Genomic DNA, 12,270 nt, shown 5'->3' with positions numbered 1-12,270 from the left:
CACCAGACTGCCTTGGATTTTTTTATTTGTTTCATTTGATTTGTTTGTACATACGGGTATCAATGATATAGTGGATGTAAACACATTAGAAATTAAGCAGTACAGTCAAATAACCCGCTCTAAATATTTTAATCGGCTTTAAAGTTTACTAATCGTTCTCTAAATGAAAACATTTCTCTCAGGATTCAAAATAAGCACGTTATTTCTACTGAGCGTTCTCGGTGCAGAGCGTTAGATTCATCCTCAGCCGTTCTCCTCAAGGTAAACATTCCACTCCTGCTAGAGCGCGAAAAATGAGAAGCCGTGGAACTGCATTTCCTGTTGTTACCATGGTAACATAACCATGGCAACACCAGCAGCATTTTCCAGGAGTGTTTGTCTGTCTTTGGTGTGATGGCTGTCTCTCTCTTTGTCTCTTTCTTTCTGCTTTGCTTCATAGTGGCTTCCTATTTTACGGTTTCTAGCTCATATCGTGTCTCACAAGAATTATTACAAAGAAATGCATTCTCCGCTATTTTGTGTACATTATAAATTATTATTAGTATTTAATTATTAATATTCAGAGCTTTGTTTATTCAGTTTTTTTTTGTCTTTCACATTCCATATTTACAACAACTCATTAAATGAACCATTACCTTATTTCCTTATTATATATAAGTTATAGTTTTTTTTTTGCGCTATTATTAACTGTTTCAGCGCTATATCAGTCATTAGTGTAAAATACCATGCACCTGTTTTTCATTAATCATCATTATCTTGTAATCATTATTGCTCTGTTTCACTCTCATCTTCCTCCTCTTCTTCGTCTTCCTCCTGCACAGCGCTGTGCCTCGTCTGGCCACAGAGCGGCGCTAGTTTTCCATCCGTTGTCACTCCCATTGGCTGAATGATTTTGCCCCTGAGCGGGTGTGGTGGAAGGACAATAATGAGGAAAAATATATATAAAATATGGCTGATAAATATCATTAGGGGATTACCTATTCACTACACATATGTGATCCTGCACCATAAAACCAGTCAGAAGTGTCAAAAAAATAAAAATAGACAAGCTCTCCATTGATGTATGGTTTGTTAGGATAGGACAATATTTGGCTGAGATACAACTGTTTGAAAATCTGGAATCCGAGGGTGCAAAAAAATCTAAATATTGAGAAAATCGCCTTTAAAGTTGTCCAAATTAAGTTCTTGGCAATGCATATTATTAATCAAACTTTAAGTTTTGCTATATTCACGGTAGGACATTTACAAAATATCTTCATGGAACATCTCTACTTAATATCCTAATGATTTTTAGCATTAAAAAAAATCTATAATTTTGACCCATACAATGTATTGTTGGCTATTGCTACAAATATCCTCCCTGCTACTTAAAGGAGTAGTTCACCTTCAGAACAAAAATGTACAGATAATGTACTCACCCCCTTGTCATCCAAGATGTTCATGTCTTTCTTTCTTCAGTCGTAAAGAAATTATGTTTTTTGAGGAAAACATTTCAGGATTTCTCTCCATATAATGGACTTCTATGGTGCCCCCGAGTTTGAACTTCCAAAATGCAGCTTCAAATGGCTCTAAATGATCCCAGACGAGGAAGAATGGTCTTATCTAGCAAAACGATCAGTTATTTTCTAAAAACTTTTAAAATTTTTATACTTTTTAATTGCAAATGCTTGTTTTGTCTAGCTCTGCAATGCACATGCATACTCTGTGCACTCCGGTTCAATACAGGTATGTCGAAAAACTCCCATCTCAGTTTCTCCTCCAACTATAAAATTGTCCTACATCGCTGCAGAAGTATCAACCCAGTGGTTACAAAGTGAACATGCAAAAGAGGTGAAATGCCCTTTACAAAAAAAGGTAAAATAGTGATGGAAGATGATTTTAAAGTTGGAGGAGAAAATGCGATGGGAGTTTTTCGACATACCCTAACTGCATTGAACTGGAGAGCACAGAGTACACATGTGCATCGCAGAGCTAGACAAGATGAGCATTTGTGGTTAAGAAGTATAGAAATTGTCATTTTCTTTGGAATAGAAGCGATCGTTTCGCTAGATACTATAATTCCTGAAATGTTTTCCTCAAAAAACATAATTTCTTTACGACTGAAGAAAGAAAGACATGAACATCTTGAATGACAAGTGGGTGAGTAAACTATCTGTACATTTTTGTTCTGAAAGTGAACTACTCCTTTGTGGATTTTTGTGGTCCAGGGTCACATGAAAATCAATGATGATTTTAGCACATCTGTGGTGGAATCTCAACATACACACATACCGTGAGAGCCGGTTGAACATATTTATGAGTCTGAGCGCCTCTGTCTCTTTCTCTTCCTCAGTCATTCCTTCCATTGGATCAGGCTGCTCCTCCTCCACCCGTCCTGTCACAGGGTTAATCCTGTCCTTGGCCTGTCTGTACTCCTCCGTGTCTGAGTCAGAGTCACTGGAGTACTGCGGTTGAGGAGAGGGGCCACGGCCGTTCAAAAGACCCCGTGCTGCAAGCAGCCCCGCTGCATTACCGTAACCAGTGTACTTCACAAACCTGCTCACTGGGAGAGAATAAGTTCATGAATATCATACCGACAGTACGATTTTAAATGTCACGGAAAAGGCTGCAGAGATGACATTTTTGTAGGCCAAAACCTGGAAATGAATTAGCATTTTAGCACTTCTGGTTCCATAAGGCAATGGGTTTTTGGTAAATGACTGAAATAGGTTTCGTGCTTAAGACAAGCTCAAGATATTTTTTTAATGATATACATATATACATATTAAAAAACAATTGCTAAAAAGTAGCTAAATGGGACTACAAAGGCTGTTGGGGACATTAAACATCATCACACCAAACAAGCAAACTCTACTTGTGTTTATAATCACAATCTTTATGGAAAATGTTTTAAATAAAGACTGAAAGAGCTGTCAAAAGCTTAGTGGTGGTGACATTAAAGGAGACCTATTATGGCCTTTTTTACAATATGTAATATAAGTCTAAGGTGTCTCCAGTATGTGTCTGTGAAGTCTGTGAAAATGCCTTTTTTGAGTAAAAGCAGAAACACACTGTTTTCATGCATGGGTCTTTAAATGTAAATGAGCTGCTGCTCCCCGCCCCCTTTTCCAGAACAGGGCTGTGCTTTTACAGCTTGTAGCTCAGATACTCTGCCAAAAAACATCTGTTTGGTTTTGATTATCATGAAATCATATGTTTTAAACCATATTAGTTTAAACTTCTGATATAGGGTTTTCTGTGCGCACACATACGAACCATGCACACAGAAAACGGCGGTCAAACGGCATGTGAGTACTAAATTAAGTTCTCTTTCATGTCTTATTGCACTTCAACTTTCAAATACACACGGGTTTCTGTTAAAGACACTGTGAAGAATGTCTGTGAAGGTAAACAGCTAGAAAAGAAATTTCATGTTTGTATTAGATCTGTGTGGCAGCAGCGTATTATACAATAAATAAATAAAAAAATCCACTGCTCTCTTGTCTCCTCTCAGGCTGAGACTCTAAATAGTGTTCTGTGCTTGTCTGTGCAGCCAACGACAAAGTTGTTAGCATGGTTTGCTTGAACTTTCGCCATGGCGTTAGAACTGGTACACTGTTGTCACTTATGAAAACAAAACAGTACTGGGTTGTTCTTTTCCATGTTTTCTGGGTTGGTAGATGCACCAGGGACTAAATTACAGCACTTAAACACGGATAAAGTCAGATTTTTATGATATGTCACTTTTAAAATCATGCAACCGTGGAATTTTAGGTGGTCACAGAGCTTATTTTCTACAATAATCCAAAGCCACTTGAAAAATCATGTATGGTTTTTGTCAAGGGAAGCAGGGTGATGTTAACTTCTGGGTTGGTCTACAAAAATATTTCATTCCTGCAGCACTTACATGCTCAGTTATAACATGCTCGTACCATGACACATGAATATGGTAATCATTCAGCACCATGGTATAAGTAAAGTATAAATGCCAGTGCACTTTACATGGTTCAGTGGATGCATCTACGTACCGTTTTCTTTACAGAGCACAAAGAGAAGCTCAGCCGCACAGTGCTTGATATCAGTGTCGACATGGGTCATTAGTCGCACTAGTTTGCTCCTCAATGTGTTCCCCTGCTCAGGCCTCATCTCAACATCTCTCAGTGGAGGTAGGATCTGCTCAAAAATAGCACAGGATCAGGCTCCTGGTACACGACCATGAGAATAACAAGTATATGTTGTGTCAAACTTATGGTTTCTTATTTATAGAGTGCTCCAAAAGTAATACTTAATAGGCTCAGACCAAAGACAATAGCTACAACGATAACAATAACTATACATTTTGGTAAATGTTGTAATTCTATGAGAATAGGGAAGTCCATACCACAGCTATAACAATAATGGCACAGTGGATCAATATAGTAAATCACTTTCAGAATGAATGAACCAGAATTTATAATTTGGTATGAATGCTAATATAATTATTGCTATAGTTATATCTATAGTTATTGTTTTTGGTTTGAACAACCTTAAAACATGGAAATTGTGAAAATGTTTAGAAACGTATTTTGAAGTGAACATCATACCTGCTGTCTGAGATAGTGCCTAGTTTCCCTGTGTGCTTTGCTGCTCTCAGTCAACAGGTTCAACACTGGAGCCAACTTTTCCTTCAACTTATGGCCCTGTATAATTCACATTATTAATAATGAAATAAATTGTACAAATGCAAAATATGTTGGCCTATATGTACACAAGTCATTATATATACAGTTGAGATCAAAAGTTTACATACACCTTGCAGAATCTGCAAAATATTTTACCAAAATAAGAGGGATCATACAAAATCTCCCTCTGGGTTACAAGTCCGACTCTGTAACCATCTGGCCACGGCTGCCTCTGGAAGTTCAGAAAGTTCAAACATTCACTGATGCTCCAGAAGGAAAAACGATGCATTACAAGCTGGGGGTAAAAACTTTTGAACAGAATGAAGATTGTTTCTTAATTTGCCTAAATATCATATTTTTTTTCATATGACATGTAAATATACATAAGATATTTACACGTTTCCCAGAAGACAAAATCAGTCAAATTTATCCTGTTCTTTAAACTCAAATGGTTTTCACCCGCTCGCTCTCAATGCATCATGTTTCCTTTTCAAGCATCAGTGAGCATTTGAACCTTCTGTAATAGTTGCATACGAGTCCCTCAGTTGTCCTCAGTGTGAAAAGATGGATCTCAAAATCATGCAGTCATTGTTGGAAAGGGTTCAAATACACAAAAATGCTGAAAAACCAAAGAGTTTGTGGGACCTGAAGAATTTTTCTGAAGAACAGCGGGCAGGTTAACTAGGGACTCGTGAACAACTATCACTAAACAAAAAGCACAGCTGTGGATCATTCAGGTAACAACACAGTATTAAGAATCAAGTGTGTGTAAACTTTTGAAATGGGTCAATTTTATAAATTCAACTATTATTTTCTCTTGTGGACTATATGTAAACGCCTTTTTTGTGAAATATCTTATTCAGGTCAGTAATAAATAAACAATAACATGCATTTTGTATGATTTTTGTAAAATAACTGCAAGGTGTATGAAAACTTTTGACCTCAACTGTATATCCCATCTAATAAGAAGATAAACCTTTGGACTGTTAAAGGCATAGTTCATTTTAAAATTACAATTCTGTTTTCATTGTCTTTCCAAACCTGTGAACATTTCTACTGTGGAACACAAAAAAAGGATATTTTGAATAATGTTGGTAACCACACAGATTTGGTTAACATTGACGTCCAATGTATGGACAAAAACATTTCTCAAAATATCTTCTTACGTGTTCCAAAGTTAAAAGTTAGATTTGAAACAACATGAAGGTCAGTAAATCACGACAGAATTTTTATTTTTGGGATGTTATGGAAACTTAACCCCAGTCTATGAGGTCCCTGGAAATCAACCCCATAACTTTGATCTTACAAGTGCCATGTTCTTGTTCTACAGGAACACTAGACAGTTCAAAGCACTCTTTCTTACTCTATCCAATCTCTTCTCCATGAAGAGCAGCAGGGTGTGAACGCAGTCCATGTTGACTCCACCAGACTCCCTCGAACCTTCGGACAGGCGTACAGATAGCAGAACATCCAGGCACTGCAGAGGGAGCGCTGAGAGCACATTCACTGTGTGTCTGTGGATAATCAGCACAGAAGAGTTACAGAGATCAATAGGATGAGACCTCTCAAGACTCACAGTGGTTTGATTCTCACTCTCACCCTTGCAGCTCTTCTTTTCTATCCTCTCCCTCACAGGGAACGAGCAGACAGTGACGCAGGACTGCAGCTAGGTGACGATACAAAGCTGCAGCCTCCTGTGGCAGAAGAAGGAGAACCAAAATGTTGACAGTGAAATAAATGTTCTGTTTCCATGGTGGAAACAGCCAATAACAAAACGAGCAGCATTTACCTCATCTACTTCCTGTCTGTGCACATTGTAGGTAATGTTGAACAGGGTCTTGAGAATCTCAAGGGCACGCTGAGTCACCTCCTTACACACAGGGGGAGCAGTGAGGTCAGTCAGCACCTCATGCGTTTCACCCCAGCGCACGTCTAAACACTGTTCCAGGGCAGCAGTCAGCATGGACACACCACGCTCCTGACAGGAAGAGGACACAGAGTGAGTTAAAAAGCTAAAGTTCAGCTAGATGTTTCTGTGAAGTAAAATTGTAACATGACTATTAATGTAATAAATAAATAAATTCGAAAAAAAATGAAAATACATCGGATGCAAAATTCACTTTTACATGGTGTTTGCATATAAATTTATCCTAGCAGTGTGTGGACACAACCACCCTACAATGATAAATTGTACGCTGTCCGCCATTTTCTCAGCGGTCGAGCAGCTGTAGCGAAAACATCTCTTAAGCAAAGCAGATGTTTTTAAGTTGGATATAAAACCAAACATAAGAGTCTTGATTTTCTCCCGACATCAGAGCCACTGAGGACAAAGTGGATTAGTTTTGTTTTTGATGGTTGGGGTGAGCAGTGGCTCATTATCATTTAAAGAGGCATGCACCGAAATGGGTTGCTATGGACAGAGCTGTTTTTGACAAGGTAAAAGGGTGTTGTTTTACACAACCATTAAGGAATTGAAGGTCCTGAAGACCCTAAAAATCATACCAGCTTGTGAAAAATGTGCATCCAATGTCCTCTTAATATGGTATTTTTCATATATGATTTATAGCCCAGACTTAAAATGCTGCACTTAATTTTATGAAAAAATGTATTGAAATTCTCTTCTCCAGCTTTTTGTCCACCAAGTGGTCAGTGGCCTGAAAAATTTTGAACTCCAATAATCAGTTTTATTTACAACTGTAAAAAAGTTGTTACTGTGTATGCATCACTAATAATAATATGTGAGATTTATACATAATACATTTATACAAGCTGAATAAACAAGCTTTCCATTGATGTACGGTTTGTTAGGATAGGACAATATTTGGACGAGATACAGCTATTTGAATCTGAAATTTGGGGGTGTAAAATATTAAAATCAAAATAAAAATATTGAGAAGATCGCCAAGTTGTCCAAATTAAGTTTTGATATATTTACGATAGGAAACTTACAAAATATCTTCATGGAAGATGGTCTTTACTTAATATCCTAATGATTTTTGACATAAAAGAAAAATCTATTATTTTGACCCATACAATGTATTTTTGGCTATTTTTACAAAAATACCCATGATACTTAAAGGAGTAGTTCACTCTCAGAACAAAAATTTACAGATAATGTACTCACCCCCTTGTCATCCAAGATGTTCATGTTTTGTTTTCTTCAGTCGTAAGGAAATTATGTTTTTTGAGGAAAACATTTCAGGATTTCTCTCCATATAACGGACTTCTATGGTGCGCCCCTGAGTTTGAACTTCCAAAATGCAGCTTCAAATGGCTCTAAACGATCACAGCCGAGGAAAAAAGGGTCTTATCTAGCAAAACGATCAGTTATTTTCTAAAAAAAATGTGTATACTTTTTAACCTCAAATGCGCATCCTGTCTAGCTCTGTGTGTACTCTGTGTAGAGATGAAAAGTTATATAAATTGTAAATGCTGTTAGAAAATAACCTCGCTAGATAAGACCCTTCTTCCTCAGCTGGGATCATTTAGAGCCCTTTGAAGCTGCATTTAAACTGCATTTTGGAAGCTCAAACTCGGGGGCACCATAGAAGTCCATTATTGTCACACCCCCGGACTTTCTTGTTTGGTTTTTCCCATTTTCCCCGCTGTTCTGAGTGTTTTGGTTTCTCCGTCATTGTCTGCACCTGTCTGTGTAATTAGTCTGTGTGTATATAAGGTGTGTGTTTCCCCTGTATTCTTGTCGGTCTTTAATGTTATATGGATGTCTTACCCTGCTGTTCCTGTGTCTGCTTGTATTCCGTTGGATTTATTAAATATTCGTCTTTTACTACGTCGTTGTTCGTGTGTTCCTGCCTACATCGTGACAATTATATGGAAATGTTTTCCTCAGAAAACATAATTTTTTCAAGACTTAAGAAAGAAAGACATGAACATCTTGGATGACAAGGGGGTGAGTACATTATCTGTACATTTTGGTTCTGAAAGTGAACTACTCCTTTAAGACTGGATTTTGTAGGCCAGGATCACATATAATAATATACCATATTCCATATTTGTATCATTGAGTGTTACCTGATGGAGCTCTATCCTAAGCTCAGGCCGTAAAGCAGTCAACAGAAAGAGTAGCCGCAGTTCATAAAATTGACCGATTGGAGGTGATGAGGAATGTATACCGTCTTTAAGTCTCTGTGACAAGCCGTGGAGCAACCTAGTGAAGAAAACAAAATATTTATTGACACTGTATTTGGCAAATTCTTCACATGAAACAATTAGAGTCACACCTCAGGACGCTGGCTCTCTCTTGTGCTTTCGGGCTGTTGTAGATGACATTGCACAGGGCCTTCATCGCCTCTTTCCTCCAGACCTCTCCATCATCATCATACCCCTCCTCTCCCTCCTCATCCTTCTCTCCTCTAGCATCTCTCTTTCCTCTTGTCAACAGCCCACAGACCCCATCTTTCCTTACGGTTTCTTCATAGTGGTCGTTTTGTGTTTCTCTCCCAATATTACAGTTAGATGTTTTATTCTGCACACCTCCTTCACTGACCAGAGACTCAGCACAGGCTGCAGAGACACAGACTGAATCATCTCCCTCCCTGTAACATGTTGGGTGTTGTGTATTACAGCCATTATTATCCAGATGTGTCTCTGTCTCATTCTCTGGAGTGATGTCACCATGGGAGGAGCCCCACTCAGCCTCCTCTTCTTCATGCCAGGTAGGCAGGGCGGAGATGCCCCCAAGTTGAGCAAGAGTTAGAATGGCATAGTCCGTGATCAGGGGTGCCAAGGCCTTTCGATCACGTGAGATAATTCGCAGAGTTCGCAGACACACTCTCAAAACACCTGGCTGCAGACGCATGCGAATGAACCAGATCAGAGCTGCAGCAAGCCTCTAGAAGAGACAAAGGAAAACAGTGGAAAGATTTGAATTATTTTGCATTGTATTTGATGGGAATACATAATGAAATACAACCATTCTAATTGTAGCTACGCTTTGAATGTAAGGAACTGAAATTCAACTGTAATTTTTAATTAGATAGATAGATGCCTCCATCGCAATATGATTGGATATGACTGTTTATAAACAGCTATGACTGGTTTAGATTGGTTAAGATGTTTCACATAAAAGACTTATATAGGCATCAAGAGAAAATAATAGTTGAATTTACACAAATGACCAGGTTTAAAAGTTTACATACACTTGATTCTTAATACTGTGTTGTTACCTGAATGATCCACACCTGTGTTGTTGTTGTTTTTTTGTTTAGTGATAGTTGTTCATGAGTCCCTTGTTTGTCCTGAACAGTTAAACTGCCCAGTGTTCTTCAGAAAAATCCTTCAGGTCCCAGGTTTTTTTTTTTTTTTTTTTTACATTTTTGTGTATTTGAACCCTTTCCAATGATGTCTGTATGGTTTTGAGATCCATCTTTTCACACTGATGACAACTGAGGGACTCGTATGCAACTATTACAGAAGGTTCAAACGCTCACTGATGCTTCAGAAGAAAACACAACACATTAAGATCCGGGGGATGACAACCTTTTGAATTTGAAGATCAGGGTAAAATTTGCTTATTTTGTTTTCTTGGGAACATGTAAGTAGCTTCTGAAGGGCAGTACTAAATGAAAAAAAAAAAAAACGATATTTAGGCAAAATAAGAAAAATGTACACATCTTCATTCTGTTCAAAAGTTTACACCCCCGGCTCTTAATGCATAATTTTTCCTTCTGGAGCATCAGTGAGTGTTTGAACCTTCTGTAATAGAAGAAGAGTCCCTCAGTTGTCCTCAGTGTGAAAAGATGGATTGTGTGTATGTAAACTTCAGACTTCAACTGTATATAGAATAGCCAATTAATTACATTGTTAATCAAAAAATATATAGATTTTTATTCTGGTAGTGTAAGTAATGTTTTATTTAATCAAGAAATGAGAAAAAAAAATACAAATTTTGCCTCCTCAATTCAGAATTGTGAAAATTAACTATATGGATATGGTGCTGGGTTGTGCTTCTGGCCATATTTTATGAAAGAAGTTGTGAAAAAAAGTTTGGGAAAGGAATTTGACTCACCCTCCGCAGAACAAGATCTGGATCCTCATTCTCATCAGAGTCAAAATCTGAGTCAGAGTCTGGAACATACTCTCTCACTTTATTTCTGCGGAACTGAGAGAAGAACAAACATTCACAAGAGACAAGAGAAATGAGGTAAACAAGCAGAAATAAAAGCTTTTGCAATAATGAGAGGTGACACGGAAAAGAAAAAGTCAGTGTCTGCCCTTCAAATTCAAGATTCGGATTTAAACAGCGGTCTGCTTTTTTACATATAAACAACAGAACATTGAAGTTCACCGAAGACTAATGAAGGCTTTAGGTACAAACGCAGGAGAGATTATAAAAGCTTTAATTTCTAAAAGCTTTATTGTGTGAGCGCAGGAACGTGCCGTAACAGTGTAAATGGCTTTTGTGAATGTATGAGAAGCAATAAATTATCTTTTTGACACACGCCACAATAATTGGTGCTTAGTACCAACAAAATAACGAGCTCAAAAGAGTTCATCCGACACAGACACTCTGGGTGTCGGTATGTACAGGTGCCCCAGGCTGAGATAGACGGCGAGTATATTAGTTTCAGATTACCCACCTCTCTCGTTTTTCTTCCTCACAGACGTCTCACTCCCTTCTTTATTTATCTACAGCAAATACCTACTCTTATTCTCTAGGTCATGTGAAAGATTTACCTCTTCCAGCTCTCTTTGCTGCTCTCAGTTCACCCATGTAGGAGAAAGAAAGTAAGAGAAAAATCATTTTAAACAAGATTAAAAACATGCTTGACACTGAATGAATGAGAAGTGAGGGATAAAGATAAGTGCAGGTGGATGAGTGAGATTTACATTATTAGCCGTGTTAATCCAAGCCATGTGTGCCCTCGGATTGAGGGCAGACAGATAAACACACAAACATTAGCACAGACGTTAGAATTTACCTTTCTTCTCTCTTTTTCTTCCACATCAAAAAAGAAACATTGTGAGTTCTGTGAATAACAAAGGGAGAATTAAAAGGTGAAATACATCAGAGAGACAGCAGAATTTAAAGGCTCTAGACACATTAAAACTTCACCACGCTGCAGAAATTGTAAAATGACTGGATAAGTAATGAGAAACACCCTTCAGGTTTACCCCAGTTCTGTTGTCATGGAAACTGCTAATATCTGAGTGTTGTAGAAGTAGTAGAAGATTCTAACACACGTTTTATTTTACGTCTGGCACAGTGATGATCATATTATTAATCGTATTATATCTAATTAAAATTCAGCATTTTGCGCGAGATTGTATTTACCTCAGTGTTGTAATCGTCCAGATGTTTTTGAACGTTGTCCTGGTCGCCTTGTTTGATAAACTGAATGATCTTCTCCACGTCCACAGGCATTCTTAATAATTCATAACCAGCCAAATTATAAAAAATGTTCATTTTCATGTAGAAAAATACTGATAATACGTTATATAATGTTAGAGACACCATATTCATATACTTGCACTTACCCTAAATCACAGATTTTCTAAAATGTCAGACGAGTTTCCTTTCAAACGACACGTTTTTTAGTGTGTCGATGTGTCTGTCTTCATATGCTCTGTTTTGTAATCTGACAGGCCTCAGATTTAGCTCTGAGTTTTC

At 37.7% G+C, this 12,270-nt stretch overlaps 1 protein-coding gene across 1 annotated transcript; it reads right to left on the bottom strand.

The window, feature by feature from the left end:
- Positions 1–8: 8 nt before the first annotated feature.
- Positions 9–12,235, bottom strand: LOC141335026 (chaperone Ric-8A). The gene is made up of 14 exons (XM_073840292.1): positions 12,138–12,235; positions 11,935–12,025; positions 11,582–11,629; positions 11,337–11,354; positions 10,669–10,761; positions 8,882–9,492; positions 8,673–8,808; positions 6,430–6,618; positions 6,240–6,334; positions 6,004–6,154; positions 4,563–4,658; positions 4,008–4,152; positions 2,272–2,542; positions 9–898 (listed from the first exon to the last, which is right to left on the bottom strand). The coding sequence occupies exons 2-14, from the start codon at positions 12,022–12,024 to the stop codon at positions 766–768; spliced, it is 2,076 nt and encodes a 691-aa protein (XP_073696393.1). The 5' UTR covers position 12,025; positions 12,138–12,235; the 3' UTR covers positions 9–765.
- Between the last annotated feature and the right edge of the window lie 35 nt (positions 12,236–12,270).

Source organism: Garra rufa, chromosome 1 (genome assembly GCF_049309525.1).
Source record: "Garra rufa chromosome 1, GarRuf1.0, whole genome shotgun sequence".
Taxonomy (NCBI): domain Eukaryota; kingdom Metazoa; phylum Chordata; class Actinopteri; order Cypriniformes; family Cyprinidae; genus Garra; species Garra rufa.
Note: the sequence above shows the minus strand (reverse complement) of the source record. Positions and strands in the feature narration are given on the sequence as shown.